The sequence below is a fragment of the Suricata suricatta genome, chromosome 10, assembly GCF_006229205.1.
Source record: "Suricata suricatta isolate VVHF042 chromosome 10, meerkat_22Aug2017_6uvM2_HiC, whole genome shotgun sequence".
Taxonomy (NCBI): domain Eukaryota; kingdom Metazoa; phylum Chordata; class Mammalia; order Carnivora; family Herpestidae; genus Suricata; species Suricata suricatta.
In genome coordinates this window covers 97,820,959-97,836,745 of record NC_043709.1, presented here as the reverse complement: position 1 = coordinate 97,836,745, position 15,787 = coordinate 97,820,959, and the positions used below count along the sequence as shown (strand labels likewise).

Genomic DNA, 15,787 nt, shown 5'->3' with positions numbered 1-15,787 from the left:
ACATTTAAGCAAAAACCCCCGAGGAGGCCGTATGAGCCACAAGAATATCTGGAGGAATAGCAGAGGCATGGAACGGAACAGCAGGTACAAAGAGCCTGAGGAGGGCATGTGTCTGGCATGTACAGGTGGTAGCAATGAGGCCGGAGACACGGCAGCTGTGAGGTGAGGGGATAAGCTGTGTAGTCCCAGAAGCAGTGGGGAGCCAACTATGCCGACCCTCGGCCTTCACGGTGACTCAGAGTGAGATGGGGCCACTCAAGGGTTCTGAGGAGGGCAATGAGGTGGTCTGACTAGGGCTTTAACAGGACCATCCTGGCTGCTGTATTGAAACAGACTGTGAAGGGAAAGGAAGAAAGCAGGAGACCAGTTAGGAGGCTGTTGCAGTAACGTAGGCAAGAGATGATGGTAGCTTAGACCCAAGGGTGGGAGTGGATATGGAGAGAAGCGGATGGATTCTGTACTGTTTTCCTTAAGGTAGAGCTTACTGGATGAGCTGACAGAGGTGTGTGAGATTTGAGGGAGAGTGCAGGCAAGGATGACTCACCCAGGGTTTTAGCCTGAGCTTTCAGAATAAACCTTAAAAAAAAAAAAAAAAAAAAGAGGTGGGGGTGGATGCTTGGTTGGCTCAGTGGGCTAAGCAACCAACTCTTGATTTTGGCTCAAGTCATGATCTCATGTTTTGTGAGTTCAAGCTCCACATCAGGCCCTGCACTGGCAGCACGGAGCTTGGCTTGGGATTCTCGCTCTCTGTCTCTATCTGCCCCTCCCCTGCTCTTTCTCTCTCTGCCCTTCCCTTATCCCCATCTCTCTCTGTCTCTACCCTCTCAAAATTAATAAACATTTTTTAAAGTGTTTTTAAAAAGAGAGTTCAAAGTTTGAATACAAAGAGAGGATACAAAGATTGAGGTGCTCATCAGACATCAAGCAATGTTGTCTAGTTGTGATTTTTTTTTCTGTCCTTGACGGAATGTATTAAATAAGCAAACACCCCAACAAGGAAAACAAGTACTACAATGTAAAGATATTAAGAAAAGAAAACCCTCTCACATGCATAAATGAAAGATTGCACACAAAGAACTCACATCTTTTCAAGCTTCAATAGTAAATATTCTGCTACTATGTATTAAATACTGCATGCTTTGCCCAAGCTAAGATGAAACCACATCATGAATCAATTAGCATTTTGCATTTTCTTTCATTATCTACTCAAAGTCATGCTTACTGCACCTCTAAACATTTCATTAAATCCAATTATACAGCAAACACTCCCAAAATAAACTTAGATTGTATTGCAGTTTCACTTAACAGTATATAAAATGCTGTGTTCTGACAGGTATCAACTATCCATTAGATACTGAATCAATTTTTCTTAAGCACTACTAACTGCTTGCTTTTCTTGAAGCTAGATCATTCTGAAAGTTTCCTGTTAGACCTATGGGTGCGAACATATGGTTTCTGTCCTTCTCTGCCTGGCTTACTTCGCTCAGCATGACACCCTCAAGGTCCATCTAGTTGTGATGTTGAATGTACAAATCTGGAGCGCAAGAGAGGGGTCTGAGAGAGGGCACTCGTTTGGGAGCTCAGTGTATTTATATAAATGGTGTTTATGCCCCAGGTCTGAATGAGATTACTAAATCAGTAAGCATAGCTAGAGGAGAGCAGAAATCCTCACTGTACTCCGGGGAAGGCAGTCTGGCATCTGGGAAGCCACATGAAGTGTGTTTGCAGGACAAAGATGTGATTGGCTGCGTCCACTTGCAGCTCAAAGGTTGACCAAGACGAGGACTGAGTTAACCATGATGTTTAACCATGAGAAGTCACTGGTCACTTTCTCCTACCCTTTATCATCTATTGGGTTCCGTATAAGTATCATATACTGGCTAAAAGTTTGTAATCTTGAAGGACAGAGCGCCTGTCTAGGGTGAGCAAAGCACAGCACCTTGATGTAGAAGGTGATCGATAGAATGAAGGAAGCTAGAAGACCCTGACTTCGGGGGCAGGAGAGGGAGAATGAATGCGGCAGGGCCCTGTATGGTTGAATCCACACACCCGACTTCATGGTCTCCTTCCCTCCCTTTCTCAGTTTGGTTACTGGCTGCTGCTACCGCCTCCTGGAGAACCCCACCATTAGTCACCAGAAGAACCGCGCCACCCGGGAAGCCATAACGCGCCTGCTTGGTGTCGCCTTGACACGTTACAACCATATGCTCAGTAAGTTAGCCCTCTGCTTTGCCATGCATTTTCCATTTGTCCCATCGTTTCTCATGTTTAGTACTTCCGCAGGTGCCTCTGTGAAGATCATCCAGATGCTGCAGCACTTTGAACACCTGGCACCAGTACTGGTGGCAGCTGTGAGTCTGTGGGCAACTGAGTATGGAATGAAGAGCATCGTGGGAGAGATTGTAAGGTGACTCTTGCCTAAGTTTCTGATTCTCCTCTCCCTCAGGAGAAAGAAAAAGATTAGAAATACATTCCCTGTACGCACTAGGTTTCTTTAGAGTTTTAGATACCAGACTTCCCTTCCCTTACTGCGAACTGAATTATCTTGCTGTGGCTGTGCTTTCTTCCCTGCACAGAGAGATTGGACAGAAGTGTCCCCAGGAGCTGAGTCGGGACCCCTCAGGGGCAAAGGGCTTTGCAGCCTTCCTGACAGAACTAGCAGAGCGCATCCCGGCCATCCTGATGTCCAGCATGTGCATTTTGCTGGATCATCTGGATGGAGAGGTAGGTGGTCCCCCAGGAATCTCAGGTTCTTCTGGGAATTCTAAGGCTGTTTCTTATAAGAGGATGGCTTTCCCATGAAGTCAAGGTGTCTCAGCATAACTCAGTGACAGTTTCTTCCTGCAGAGAAACAGATAGTTTATTGACTAAAGAGCCGTTTATTCGTCTCCTTTTCAGTATCAATCGGTTTTATCCGTGTCTGGTAGGGGAATGGCAATTCCATGCCTTAGGCCCAGTGACAGTCACTCAGCCATGGTTCTGTGTCCCTTCTGTTCATCAGGAGAAGCTCCTTCCGTTCCTCTTCCTACCATTGAGCTTGCCTGTGCTCTCTTAAACAATGCCAGCTCCAAATTCTTTCTGCCTGGCTGCCTCCCACACTGATGCAGGGCACTCCTCGGTGAATGTCAAGGACAAAGACAATCTCCTAAATCCTTTAGTGTACTATAACTTCTTGTGCAAGCCTCCATTCTCTCGCCTGTGGCCTGGCAGAAACCCCAGCCCTCCTTCCCCACATTCTGCAGTGAACTTGCTTGGCACCCTGGGGCTGACTTGTGCTTCTCCATGTTTCATTCTTTGTCAATAAAATGTGAGGAGGAGAGGGAGGGAAGGAGGTGTTTTATTAGTATGGATCAAAGACTTTGAGGCTTCAGGTGAAAGATAGAAATTAATGCTTTTCAAACGTGTGCAGACGTGATGAGCCTTATGGGGAAAAATCTGAGGTCTTGTTTATTTTGTCCCTATATTCTCAAGCAGACAAGGCCCCTTCCAGTGACCTCAAGGGTGCATACCTAGGCAAATGACCAGAAAAAGTCAGAGTGAAGCAAGCTTACCCTTACCTTAAGGCCTCGCCCCTTCTTTGTGCCTGGAGAGGCCCAGGAGTTTGGGGAAAGGAGAGTTAGCTTTGGAGTGAGGAGCCTCAGACCAGCCCGATTCTCCCGTAGAGTTACCTAATGCGCAATGCTGTGCTGGCAGCCATGGCAGAGATGGTCCTGCAGGTTCTCAATGGTGATCAACTGGAGGAAGCAGCCCGAGACACCAGAGACCAGTTCTTGGACACCTTGCAAGCCCATGGCCACGACATCAACTCCTTTGTGCGGAGCCGTGTTTTGCAGCTCTTTACCCGAATTGTCCAGCAGAAGGTGAATAAACTGCATGATAAAGGCATACAGTATTCTGTAGACAGGCTGAAGAGAAGAGGAATCCAGTGTCCCACAGAAGAGTCTAGAATTCACATTCTTACTATCAGTAAGAAAGGTCTTCCTCTACCAAGGACAAGGATGCTTGGCTCCATTTAAGAACTATACTACCTCTTAACCATGACATAGAGTAATTATTTTTATCTCATAAAAAAGTTTCTTTAGAATGAGTACTCTCATTCTCATGTAGAGCATACTTTAAAATCATCTTGAGTATGATGAACAGAATGGATACTGTGGTATGTGAGCTCATTCTTCTCTTCCTGCCCCACATAGGCTCTCCCGTTGACACGTTTCCAAGCAGTGGTGGCCCTAGCAGTGGGACGTCTGGCAGACAAGTCAGTGCTAGTATGTAAAAATGCCATTCAGCTGCTGGCCAGTTTTCTTGCCAATAATCCCTTTTCCTGCAAGGTAAGTAGGCTTGATTTACCCAAAAGAGAAGGAATAAATGGAAACAGGAATGAAATTATGTGACTTAATAACCCTGATACTCATTTTACTTGGGTAGCTTAGTGACACTGACCTTGCTGGACCACTGCAGAAGGAAACCCAGAAATTACAAGAGATGAGGGCCCAGAGGCGAACTGCAGCTGCTTGTAAGTAGTTACTGCCTAGGAATCCTCACCCTAGACATTCTGCTCCGGGCCATCAGAAACTCAAGAAAGGGTCTAAGAGAGACTTCCTCACTCAGCTGCAGTGCTGGACCCTGCGGAGGAGTGGGAAGCCATGCTGCCGGAGTTGGGGTCTACTCTGCAGCAGCTACTAAAGCTTCCCCGGGAAGAAGAGGAGACCCCTGTGGTGATCGCTAGTACCGAGAGCGCTGAAGACGTGAAGGGACGCATCCGTCAGTTGCTTGCCAAGGCTAGTTACAAGTATGTGGGAGAGTGAGGTTCTCTCTAGTGACCTTTTAAGTTTAGAGTGAACTTATTTATGTTTGTATTTATGTGTATTTATTATTAAGTTCATTTATTTTGAGAGACAGCATGAGCCAGGGAGGGGTAGAGAATAAGGGAGGGAAGGAGAGAGAATCCCAAGTAGGCACCGAACATTCAGTGCAGAGCCTGACACAGGGCTTCAATTCACGAACCATGAGATTAAGACCTGAGCCAAAATAGAGTTGATGTTTAACCGACTGAGCTTCCCAGGAGTCCCCAGCTTTTGTGTGTGAGTGTATGTGTGTATTTATATATTTTTGAGAGAGAGGGAGACACAGAACCTGAAGCAGGCTCTAGGCTCTGAGCCATCAGCTCAGAGCCCAACACGGAGCCCAAACTCAAAAACTATGAGATCAAAACCTGAGCCAAAATCGGAAGCCCAACTGACTGAGCCACCCAGGGCCCTTAGAATTAACTTTCTCTTTTTTAATGTGTATTTATTTATTCTGAGAGAGAGAGAGAACGTGACTGCAGGGGAGAGGCAGAGAGAGAACCCCAACCAGGCTCCTCAACTTTTTTTTCTTTAATTATTTTTTAAATGTTTTATTTATTTTTGAGAGAGAAAGAGACAGAGTTCTAGCAGGGGAGAGGCAGAGAGAGAGGGAGACACAGAATCCAAAGCAAACTCCAAGCTCCAAGCTGTCAACACAGAGCTAGCTCAACGAGGGGCTTGAACCCATGAATCATGAGATCATGGCCTGAGCTGAAGTTGGATGCTTAACTGACCTAGCCACCCAGGTGCCCCACTTCTCAACTTCTTAAGCATGAGAAGTGTTACTTTTCTTTGGAGCAGAAAGTCTAGGTTCTCGATATAATCATGAGGTAGGCTCCATTACAGGAGGCTGCAGTGATACTCCATGAGTGCCGAGTTGGTGACAGGTGGATGTTCTTCCAGACAGGCCATTGTTCTCACTCAAGAAGCCATAGGCCACTTCCAGGAGTCTGAGCCTTTTAGTCATATGGACCCAGAGGAGTCAGAGGAGACCAGGTTCCTGAATTTCTTGGAGACTGTCTTCAAAGGTAATTCTTTTCCTTCTTTTGGTAGCAAACAAAACATTTCAACTAGTATCTGTGGGCTACTTACTTTATGCCTGATGCTGGCCTGGCAGCACTCTGGAATGGAGACACCCCATGGGCCTAAGATTGATAGGCATAGGGCATGAAAGGGTATTTCCAAACCATGGAGGATGTTAGGAATCTTTAAGAAATGAACCAAGACATTTTAGAGTAGATTCTAAGAGTATACCCTCCCATTGTGGAAAGAAATATCCAAGGATGTTGTAGCCGATGGATTTGCCCATAGCCCTTGAGCAATAGCCATCCTGTAATTCTAATTCCTAGGCCCAGCAGCTTCCACACAGGAGAATGCCCAGGGGTCTGCAGGGAACATGGGCCTGGGACAGACACACGGTAAAGACGACAAGCCCAGTGCGTCAGAGCCTGTGAAATCCAGGGAAAACAATGAGCTGGTGAAGCAGGAGATGCTGGTGCAGTATCTGCAGGATGCCTACAACTTCTCTCTGAAGATTACAGAGGCCATTAGCATCATCAGCAAGATGATGTATGAAAATACCACTACAGGTATGCCAGTGTCCCTCTCTGTAAGGACTGGGTCTTGGGGTTGGAAAAACCAGTCTTGTCCATATTTTGATAACTATCTGCTACTTCAAAAGGCAAGGATTTTTATTTCCGTTTGGATAGCTTCGTGGAGCAGACATGTTATGCGTACAGTATTTCATGATAGGTCCATCTAGGAGTTGATATTCTCAGCGAAAATGGAAAAAGCTTCCATTTGCATGTTGCTACATTAAGAAAGGTCCTACTTTTAAGTATTGAGGGAATTTTGCCCAGCAGATGAGTGACATTCCTGTCTCTCCTCTCAGTGGTGCAGGAGGTGATTGAATTCTTCGTGATGGTGTTCCAATTTGGGGTACCTCAGGCCCTGTTCGGGGTGCGCCGCATGCTACCTCTCATCTGGTCTAAGGAGCCTGGTGTCCGGGAAGCTGTGCTTAATGCCTACCGCCAACTTTACCTCAACCCCAAAGGGGACTCTGCCAGGTATATGTGGTGCCATGCCCTTAGTCAGCTTCTCATAGGGTGTTCACTGTCTCCTAAAGGAATGGCGGGGGCCAGGGCATCCTTCTAGAGGAGTCCTGAGTCTGTAATGGGGCTCAGGGCGGGGCTGGACTTCCAGTAAAGTTATCTGACACTGTGGTGGGACAGCATGGTAACCTGTTTGCCAGGTTTAACTTAGCAGTTTTTAATGATCTCTGCTCTCTGCTATTCCTACAGAGCCAAGGCCCAGACTTTGATTCACAATCTCTCTTTGCTACTAGTGGATGCCTCAGCTGGGACCATCCAGTGTCTTGAGGAAATTGTAAGTCTCTTTCTTTCCCTTCCTTCCTTTTTTTTTCTTTCCTTTCTTTCTTGATTGTTTATGTAATCTCTGCAGCCAACATGGGGCTCGAACTCATGATCCCGAGATCAAGAGTCACACACTCTTCTGACTGAGTCAGCCAGGCGCCCCCTTACTTCTACTTTCTTTATTAGTATTAGTGACCACTGTGTGTTCAGCAGTTTGTTTACTCAGTGCCACAAAGTATAAAATTGTTTTCAACTTCCCAACTTGGAAGGAACCAACAGGATAGCAGGGTAGCCAAAAAACATAAAACGGTTCTAGAACAACGTAACATAGATAATTCAGTACCAGAAAAACGGGTACTGGTAACGGTTGTAGCCGCGGTGGTAATGTGATAACACTGATGGCATGCGAGGCGCTGTTCTTAGCTGTCACTCTTCACAACAGGTTGTGTGTCGTTCTCACAACAACCCTGTGAGGCACTCCTGTTAGTGTACATTTTACAGAGGGAAGTTTAAGGCACCAAGAGGTTAAGGAACTTGGCTAATCACGGCTGCTTAGTGGCAGAGACTCGGGTAGTAAGAGCTCCAGAAAACATACTCATTACTTGTACATCACCCTGAATAGTCCTGAGTGGACAAGACAGCAGTGTAAGGTAGAATGTTGAGGAAACCGTCCAGGAGGTGGTAAGACTTAAGTAGGGTCTTGGTGAGTAGGATGTAGAGAATGAGAGAGAGGAGGGAGCGTGTAGATGGAAAGCCAATTAAGAGCACAGAAAGTTGGAATGAAAAAGGTCATGTTCTGGCTGGAAATTGTTATCTGCAAAAGATAATAAAGTGGGAGTGTAGGTTGGAACTGAATTGTAAACGTCCCTGAATGCCTTTCACAAGTCCAGGACTTTTCACCTTGTTGCTCATCATTTTAGTGAGGCGGATCTGCTTTTGAAGTACAAGTATTTGGATTGTGGAGACAAAAGGCGGGGGTGGTGCTGACCAGCAGCTTCCACTAGGTGGAGTACTACCACCAGCCTCATTTTTCTCGTGGGTTAAGAGGAGCCTGGTGGCAGCCCCTGGGCTGAAGTGTCAGGCCAGCTCCTGGTCCAGAGCCCCTGCTATAGGCAAAGGAGAGCGGAAGTCGGACGCTTAGCCAACTGAACCATTCAAGTGCTCCAAAGGAGAACTCTTTCTAAACAATGAGCAGAGGTGTGATGTGATGAAGTAGACGTTTGAGAGACTGGTCCAGCAGGAACGTATGGGATGCTTGGAGAGGAGGTTAGGGCCGAGAAGGTCTCCAGACCTTCTGTCAGTGTGCAGCATCAAGGGGCTAGACCCGGGCGAGGAGGAGAAGCTATGGAATTGCACTTAACGGAAGATAGATACTAAAGGAAAAATCTATTGGATTAAGTGGAGAAAAAATGAGCTGACTGTGAAGCCTTAAGCATTTGTGACTGAGAGAGTTGATACCCTGGGCAAAATGAAAAGGCAAGGGGGGACAGAGCCTTCCATTTTAGACATGCTGAGTTGTGGTCATAACAACAACAGCTACGAGAAATTTCCGGAATGTGGTCAGAACCATGGGACTCTCACAGGCTTCAGTACGTCGTCTTGATAAATGCAGTTTTGAAGGCGTGAGGGTAGAAAAGTGACGGAGGTGCAACTACCTCCCCAAACCCTGACTTTACATTTCTAGCCTCCCTCTTCCTTTTCCATCCCTCAATATTGCTTTTACCTACTTGGGGCTCTCAATATTCTCTTCAGGGAAGTGGACCAAGGATTGGGGGGAATTGTTAGTTTTTGGCCTAAGCCCTTCCTCTTTTCTCTTCAGCTCTGTGAGTTTGTGCAGAAGGATGAACTGAAACCAGCAGTGACCCAACTGCTGTGGGAGCAGGCGACCGAGAAGGTCCCCTGCTCTCCTCTGGAGCGCTGTTCCTCTGTCATGCTTCTCGGGATGATGGCACGGTGAGGCCCGGATCCATACAGGCAGTAGGAATAAGAGGGGAAGGGAAGGTTCTGAGAAGGCTCCCGTTTCTTCAGTAACAGCAGTCAGGCCCAGCCAAGTTGTGCACTTGAGTCAGCTGCCTAAATGAAAAGTGAAATAGAGCGCCAGCGCCCCCTCTCCGCACCCCGAGCAGCAGAAGTAACAGGATCCGGTACTGCCGGAGGGATTCGGAGGGGCCAGCCCTGTGTCGGAGCCTCTGCTGTCTGCTCCAGGGCTCTCGCCTTGCACTGAGGGCTGTTTCCTACCCCACTTGACGTCCTCCCCTACAGAGTCCTGTCCCTGACTAGCTTTAACTCTGGCTTCCTTCCCCTAGAGGAAAACCAGAAATTGTGGGAAGCAACTTAGACACACTGGTGAGCATAGGGCTGGATGAGAAGTTTCCACAGGACTACAGGCTGGCCCAGCAGGTATGCCATGCCATTGCCAACATCTCTGACAGGAGAAAGGTATGTGGGGTCTTCAGACCAAGGAGAGTGGCGGTCCTCCTACCCACTGTCCACGTGTACCCACATTTGGTCTTTCCTGTTCTTGACAGCCTTCTCTGAGCAAACGTCACCCTCCCTTCCGGCTGCCCCAGCGACACAGGTTGTTTGAGCGACTGCGAGAGGTGGTCACAAAAGGTGAGCTATCGTGAAGGCCTTGGATAGAACTGAGTCCTTTCTCTGCAGTGGGTGACTTCTCCCTTCTCTGCAGGCTTTGTCCACCCAGACCCACTCTGGATCCCATTCAAAGAGGTGGCGGTGACCCTCATTTACCAGCTGGCAGAGGGCCCCGAGGTGATCGGTGCCCAGATATTGCAGGGCTGTGCGAAGCAGGCCCTGGAGAAGCTGGAGGAGAAGAGCGCCACCCAGGAGGGCCAGAGTAAGTAGGCAAGAGGGTCCCCTGTGGGCAGCAGCCCCTGACCCTTGGCAGCCCACACCGTCTCACGTCTGTCACGCAGACTGGGCCAGTCACCGCCACCGTCCCCCCATCTCCATCGTTCTCTTCTTCACCGACTTGTGTTTAGCACATGAGCAAGAGGCCAAGCCACCAAACAACCAGACAGGATGCAGGGTCCTGGGAGACTTAATTTTGCCTTTTCCTCCCTATTTTCCTCTCCCCTCCTCCAGAGGACGCCCCCATGCTCCCCACTTTCCTGTTGATGAACCTGCTGTCCCTGGCTGGAGATGTGGCTCTGCAGCAGCTGGTACACCTGGAACAGGCAGTGAGCGGAGAGCTCTGTCGGCGCCGGGTTCTTCGGGAAGAACAGGAGCAGAAGACTAAGGATCCAAAGGAGAAGGTGAGTGAAGTGGCTGTGCATTTGCGTTTGTGTCCCAAGCATTTCCCGGACTTATTTCATGACCATGGCTCGCTCACATTTCCTTCTGGGAATCTCTCCTTTTCCACTGTTAAATGAAAAGACACACTGCCTCCTTGCTTCTGTTACTCTGGGAAAGCTCAGTGAGAACAGAAATGGAGCAGTCTGTTGGTGGTCAACCCAGGAAGGAAAGTTGTAAGGAAACACAGAGCGCTGAGTCAGAGACCTCAGCCTGAAGCTCAGCTCCACCCAAGGCACCGCTTGTTGGAATAAGGACACACAAACCCCCTTTCCCATCAGCCTTGGTTACAGGGCCTGCCACCTGATGAGGACCTTGTGTTCTCTCCGCTAGAGGCAGGTATGTCTTGCAAACAAATAAGACAAAGAGTGTCTTGGAGCAGTGGAATTAGGTCTGACCTCTGTGACCTTGAACCGTTGTCCATGTGATCCATTTATTGACTGTATACAGGAAATGACGTGCTTCTGTGAGGATGAGCTCAGAGATGTAGGAATATACTTTAGCAACCTGAAAATAGTGCCACTTGTTCCACTTAGAATTTGCTAATTCACATTTGGCAACTTAAAAGCAAAACTACAAAGACACAGTTCTTTTGCTGTTTAGTTCAGGTGTCCTTCCTCTTGATAGACACATTTGAACGTTGTAGGAATAGTTTTACAGAACTTGCCTTTCCCCAGATGCATTCCTGCAAAATGAAACACAGCCTGGAGTTAAAACACTGCCTTGGGGGCACCTGGGTGACTCAGTGGGTTAAGCATCCAACCTCAGCTCAGGTCATAATCTCATGGTTCTTGGGTTCGAGCCCCACATTGGGCTCTGTGCTGACAGCTAGCTCAGAGCCTGGAGTCTGCTTCAGATTCTATGTTTCCCTGTCTCTGCTGCTCCCCTATTCATGCTGTCTCTCTAAAAGATAAACATTAAAAAAAAATATTAAAGGGGCACCTGGGTGGCTCGGTCGGTTAAGCAGCCAACTTCGGCTCAGGTCACGATCTCATGGTTCATGGGTTCGAGCCCCGCATCAGGCTCTGTGCTGACAGCTAGCTCAGAGCCTGCTTCAGATTCTGTGTCTCCCTCTCTCTCTGACCCTCCCCCCACTCATGCTCTGTTTCTCTATGTCTCAATAATAAAAACATTAAAAATTTTTTTTTTATTTTTTATTAAGCTGACGTGAACAGATACTACACTTGATCTTAGCCAAAAGGCCGAGAAGCGATTTTTTTTAATTTTTAAAAAGTGCTGTCTTGGATAAGCCATGATCCTGGTTTCTTCCTCGTTAGAATGCAGGCTCTGACAGCACCATGGAGGAGGAGATGGGGCTGGCGGGCGCTGCCGCTGATGATCCAGAGGCCGAACTCATCCGCAGCATCTGTGAGAAGGAGCTGTTAGATGGTAAGAATTGCTGAGGGACCTGCCCCCTGGCCGAGACAACCTGTCCCAGACCTAGAGCTGTTGTTCCCGACAGGCAAGCAGATCCTGGCTGCCTTTGTTCCTCTTCTGCTTAAAGTCTGCAATAACCCAGGCGTCTACAGCACCCCGGAGCTCTCCGCAGCGGCATCCCTTGCGCTTGGCAAGTTCTGCATGATCAGGTAGGCCCCGGGGGCAGTACTGCCCTCTCAGAGGGGATGGGGTGGTACCTCTCCCTGATGATCCTCTCCTGGCCCCTAGTGCCCCTTTCTGCGACTCCCAGCTTCGTCTGCTGTTCACCATGCTGGAAAAGTCCTCGCTCCCCGTTGTCCGGTCTAACCTCATGGTTGCTACCGGGGATCTGGCCATCCGCTTCCCCAACCTGGTGGACCCCTGGACACCTCATCTGTATGCTCGGTGAGAGGCCCCTCACGATGCTCTAGCAGGCCTCGCCAGCTCTGGGAGGCTGTAGTTCCGTTAGGATGAGAATCACTAAAACTATTTCTCTGGACTTTAGCATTACCTTGACATCTGCTTGATATTTGACCTGTATGGCCCCAAAGGGATTGGCACCTCTGCCCAAAGCCTTGGCTCTGAGCTTGGCTTCTTACTCCAATCCCAGCTTTCTAACTGCTTCTAGAATGTCACATAAAGAGGGGGTGCTAGAGGAGCACCTGGGTGCCGCAGTCAGTAGAGCATGATCTTGGGCTCATGAGTTCAGGCCCACACTGAGAGCAGAGTGGGGGGACAACATTCCTGCTGAGGGGGCCTTTCCCACCAGTGTCCAGATGTAACCTACCGTTGGCGCCAGTGACTTAAGATTTCACTCCTAGGCTCCGGGACCCAGCTCAGCAGGTGCGGAGAACAGCAGGGCTGGTGATGACCCACCTGATTCTAAAGGACATGGTGAAGGTGAAGGGGCAGGTGAGCGAGATGGCTGTGCTACTCATCGACCCCACGCCTCAGATCGCTGCCCTGGCCAAGAACTTCTTCAATGAGCTGTCCCACAAGGTGAGAGGCAGAGCGGCGGCCAGAGGCGTACTGCCAGGGCACAGGCACAGCCCCGCGTGGATAACATGACTCATGCTCTCTCTCTCACAGGGCAACGCCATCTATAATCTCCTTCCAGATATTATCAGCCGCCTGTCAGACCCTGAGGGAGGGGTGGAGGAGGAGCCTTTCCACACCATCATGAAGTACGGTTCCCTGAGCCTTGGGGCACATTTTTCATGCAACGCCTGCTTAGGAGTCAGACCCCTGTTTGAACTCTAGCTCTGCTACTTTGTAGCTGTATGACCCTCAGCAGTAACTTAACCTCTCTGCCTGCTGTGCTCTGGACGGTGAGGCCTCTGACACTTGCCCCTTAGTTCTTGAGAGGATTCGGTACCATAAGGTTTCCAGCCTGGTGGTAGGCACATAGGAGTCCTCACTGCATGGCAGCTGCTTTTGTTACAAACTCCCATTCTCGGTGAGAACTTCGTGGCGGGTGGGCTGAATTTTTTCTGGGTGTCTAGGAAGAGGGCAGGAGGATGACAAGGCGTGGGTGCTAGGGGAGGGGAGGACAGGACTGTCAGTGACGGGGACGGAGCTGCCCCTGGGAGCCCACACATCCGTGTGTCCCCTTCCTCAGGCAGCTCCTCTCCTACATCACCAAGGACAAGCAGACGGAGAGCCTGGTGGAGAAGCTGTGTCAGCGCTTCCGCACGGCCCGGTACACCAGCTTCCCGGGGGCGTCCCTGGGGCTGGGGGGCACCGCCCCTCCATCTCCCGGCTCCTCACCTCGCCTCTGCCATCCGCAGGACCGAGCGGCAGTACCGGGACCTGGCCTACTGTGTGGCACAGCTGCCCCTCACAGAGCGAGGCCTTCGCAGGATGCTGGACAATTTTGACTGCTTTGGGGACAAACTGTCAGATGAGTCCATTTTTAGTGCTTTTCTGTCGGTTGTGGGCAAGCTTCGACGGGGAGCCAAGCCCGAGGGCAAGGTGAGTGCAGCTGCACTGCCTAGACCTGCCTCGCTCCCCCCACCCCCCCACCCTCCGCTGGACTGCAACCAAGTAACCAGCGTGACCTCAGGCCAGATCTTTCTGTTGCCAGTTCCTGTTTCTTTGTTTTTCTCTTTTTTGAAAACAGACTTTCTTTTTTAGAGTGGTTTTAGGTTCACAAGCCAACAGTGAGTGGAAGGTGGAGTTCCTCCATATGTGCCCTGCCCCCACATGCGCAGTCTCCCCCAACAGGGTGGCACATTTGTTACAATCGATGGGCCTGTGTTGACACATCATTATCACCCAAAGTCCATAGTTTACCTTAGGGGTCACTCACTCATTCTGTGGGTTTGGACAAAGTGTGTAAAGGCCTGTGTCCATCACTATAGAATCATACAGTATAGTCCCACTGCCCAAGTCCTCTGTGCTCCCCTGTCACCCTCTGTCCCCTGACCCCTGGCAACCACTGATCTTTCTACTGTTGCCACTTTTGCCTTTTCCAGAATGTCCTCTACTTGCCATCACGCAGTGTGTACCCTCCCTGGGTTGTGCTGTCTCAATAATATGCATTTATGTTTTCACTGTGTCTCTTTCCAGGGACTTCTTTTTCATCATAGAAATAACTGTTTTCAGGCCCGCTCTCTCTCTTTTTTTTAATGCTTATTTTTGAGAAAGATTGAGAGAGAAAGAAAGAGAATGAGCAGGCAAGGGGCAGAGAGAGACCCACCCAGCACAGACTCTGAGGCAGGCTCCAGGCTCTGAGCTGTCAGCACAGAACCTGATGCAGGGCTCAAACTCAAGAGCCGCGAGACCATGACCTGACCCAACGTCAGGACAGTTAACCACCAACTGAACCACCCAGGCACCTCTTCAGGGCCTGCTCTTAATCTCTTCCCTCCCTCTAGGCTGTAATACATGAATTTGAGCAGAAGCTTCGGGTCTGCCACACCAGAGGGCTAGATGCAGTAGAAGACCTTGAGGTTGTCCAGGGGGCTAGCCAGAGAGCCCCATCAGCCAAGAAACCATCCACTGGTACGTGAGGCAGCCCCACGAGTGGAGACACCAGGCCCTCGTCCCAGAGGCTCGATCTTTGGGGACTCATGTGTCTGCCTTTTCCAGTCTCCAAGCAGCACCAGCATCTGGCTTCTGCAGCCTCATCAGATGGTGATTTTGTCACCCCCGAGCCCCACCACACTGCCCGTCGGCATCCAAGCACCCAGCAGCGAGTTTCAAAAAAGAAACCCAGAATTGTCTTCTCGAGTGATGAGTCCAGCGAGGAAGGTAGGAAGCTCCCACCCAGATGTGGCGCACAGGGAGCATAGCTTGAGGCGGGGGCAGATTTGATGGGGTCCTGCCCCTGTGGATTCTCTCCACCCCCTCCCTCAGGGTGTGTTCCTCCAGGCATAGTTTGAGTTTTGCTTCTGCTGCCTAGTCTGGGGCTGTCCCCCTTTTCTTGGAGATTTACTTTTCACCATCTTTGTGACTCAGCTTTTTCTTCCTCCTCCGATCCTCTGAATAGAGCTTTTAGCGGAGATGACCGAAGACGAGACACCCAAGAAAACAACCCCCATCCGCCGAGCACCTCCTCGAAGGCACAGGCCCTAGGAGGTCATCTTGCCTGTTCCTTTCCCTGCTGTGCAGGGTATCTTGTGAGGTGACCTTGAACTCCATTCCCTTGTAAAATACTATTTTTTGCCTGTTCTCTTGTCTTTTTAATATAGAATGGTCTTTATGATGTAAAGCATTTCTTTTAAACAGGACTTACTGAACTGAATTGAGCTGCTTTCACTGGAATATAGGTCTGCCAGTCTCCTTGTTTCCTAATGAATAAATGTTTTTACATACTTTTAGACAGTTTTCCTAAGTTGGTCTGTT

At 49.3% G+C, this 15,787-nt stretch overlaps 1 protein-coding gene and 1 pseudogene across 5 annotated transcripts in view; one reads left to right on the top strand and one right to left on the bottom strand.

The window, feature by feature from the left end:
* NCAPD2 (non-SMC condensin I complex subunit D2) overlaps positions 1-15,762 on the top strand; it is a 29,444-nt gene extending 13,682 nt beyond the window's left edge. For 3 of the 5 annotated variants that reach the window (XM_029954681.1, XM_029954679.1, XM_029954680.1), the window contains exons 7-32: positions 2,084-2,211; positions 2,284-2,407; positions 2,577-2,724; positions 3,663-3,860; positions 4,194-4,328; positions 4,426-4,513; positions 4,609-4,789; positions 5,748-5,872; positions 6,194-6,433; positions 6,736-6,910; positions 7,145-7,229; positions 9,036-9,169; positions 9,523-9,655; positions 9,745-9,829; positions 9,903-10,070; positions 10,319-10,488; positions 11,803-11,914; positions 11,988-12,111; positions 12,191-12,346; positions 12,763-12,940; positions 13,031-13,125; positions 13,560-13,640; positions 13,729-13,912; positions 14,818-14,944; positions 15,032-15,193; positions 15,432-15,762. In XM_029954681.1, coding sequence (XP_029810541.1) covers positions 2,084-2,211; positions 2,284-2,407; positions 2,577-2,724; positions 3,663-3,860; positions 4,194-4,328; positions 4,426-4,513; positions 4,609-4,789; positions 5,748-5,872; positions 6,194-6,433; positions 6,736-6,910; positions 7,145-7,229; positions 9,036-9,169; positions 9,523-9,655; positions 9,745-9,829; positions 9,903-10,070; positions 10,319-10,488; positions 11,803-11,914; positions 11,988-12,111; positions 12,191-12,346; positions 12,763-12,940; positions 13,031-13,125; positions 13,560-13,640; positions 13,729-13,912; positions 14,818-14,944; positions 15,032-15,193; positions 15,432-15,517 — 3,622 coding nt within the window. In that variant the 3' untranslated portion in view covers positions 15,518-15,762. The remainder of the gene's footprint in view (positions 1-2,083; positions 2,212-2,283; positions 2,408-2,576; positions 2,725-3,662; positions 3,861-4,193; positions 4,329-4,425; positions 4,514-4,608; positions 4,790-5,747; positions 5,873-6,193; positions 6,434-6,735; positions 6,911-7,144; positions 7,230-9,035; positions 9,170-9,522; positions 9,656-9,744; positions 9,830-9,902; positions 10,071-10,318; positions 10,489-11,802; positions 11,915-11,987; positions 12,112-12,190; positions 12,347-12,762; positions 12,941-13,030; positions 13,126-13,559; positions 13,641-13,728; positions 13,913-14,817; positions 14,945-15,031; positions 15,194-15,431) is intronic. The other 2 variants (XM_029954682.1, XM_029954683.1) reach the window with 2 other exon arrangements.
* On the bottom strand, positions 11,637-11,739 carry LOC115305748 (annotated as a pseudogene).
* Positions 15,763-15,787: the final 25 nt, after the last annotated feature.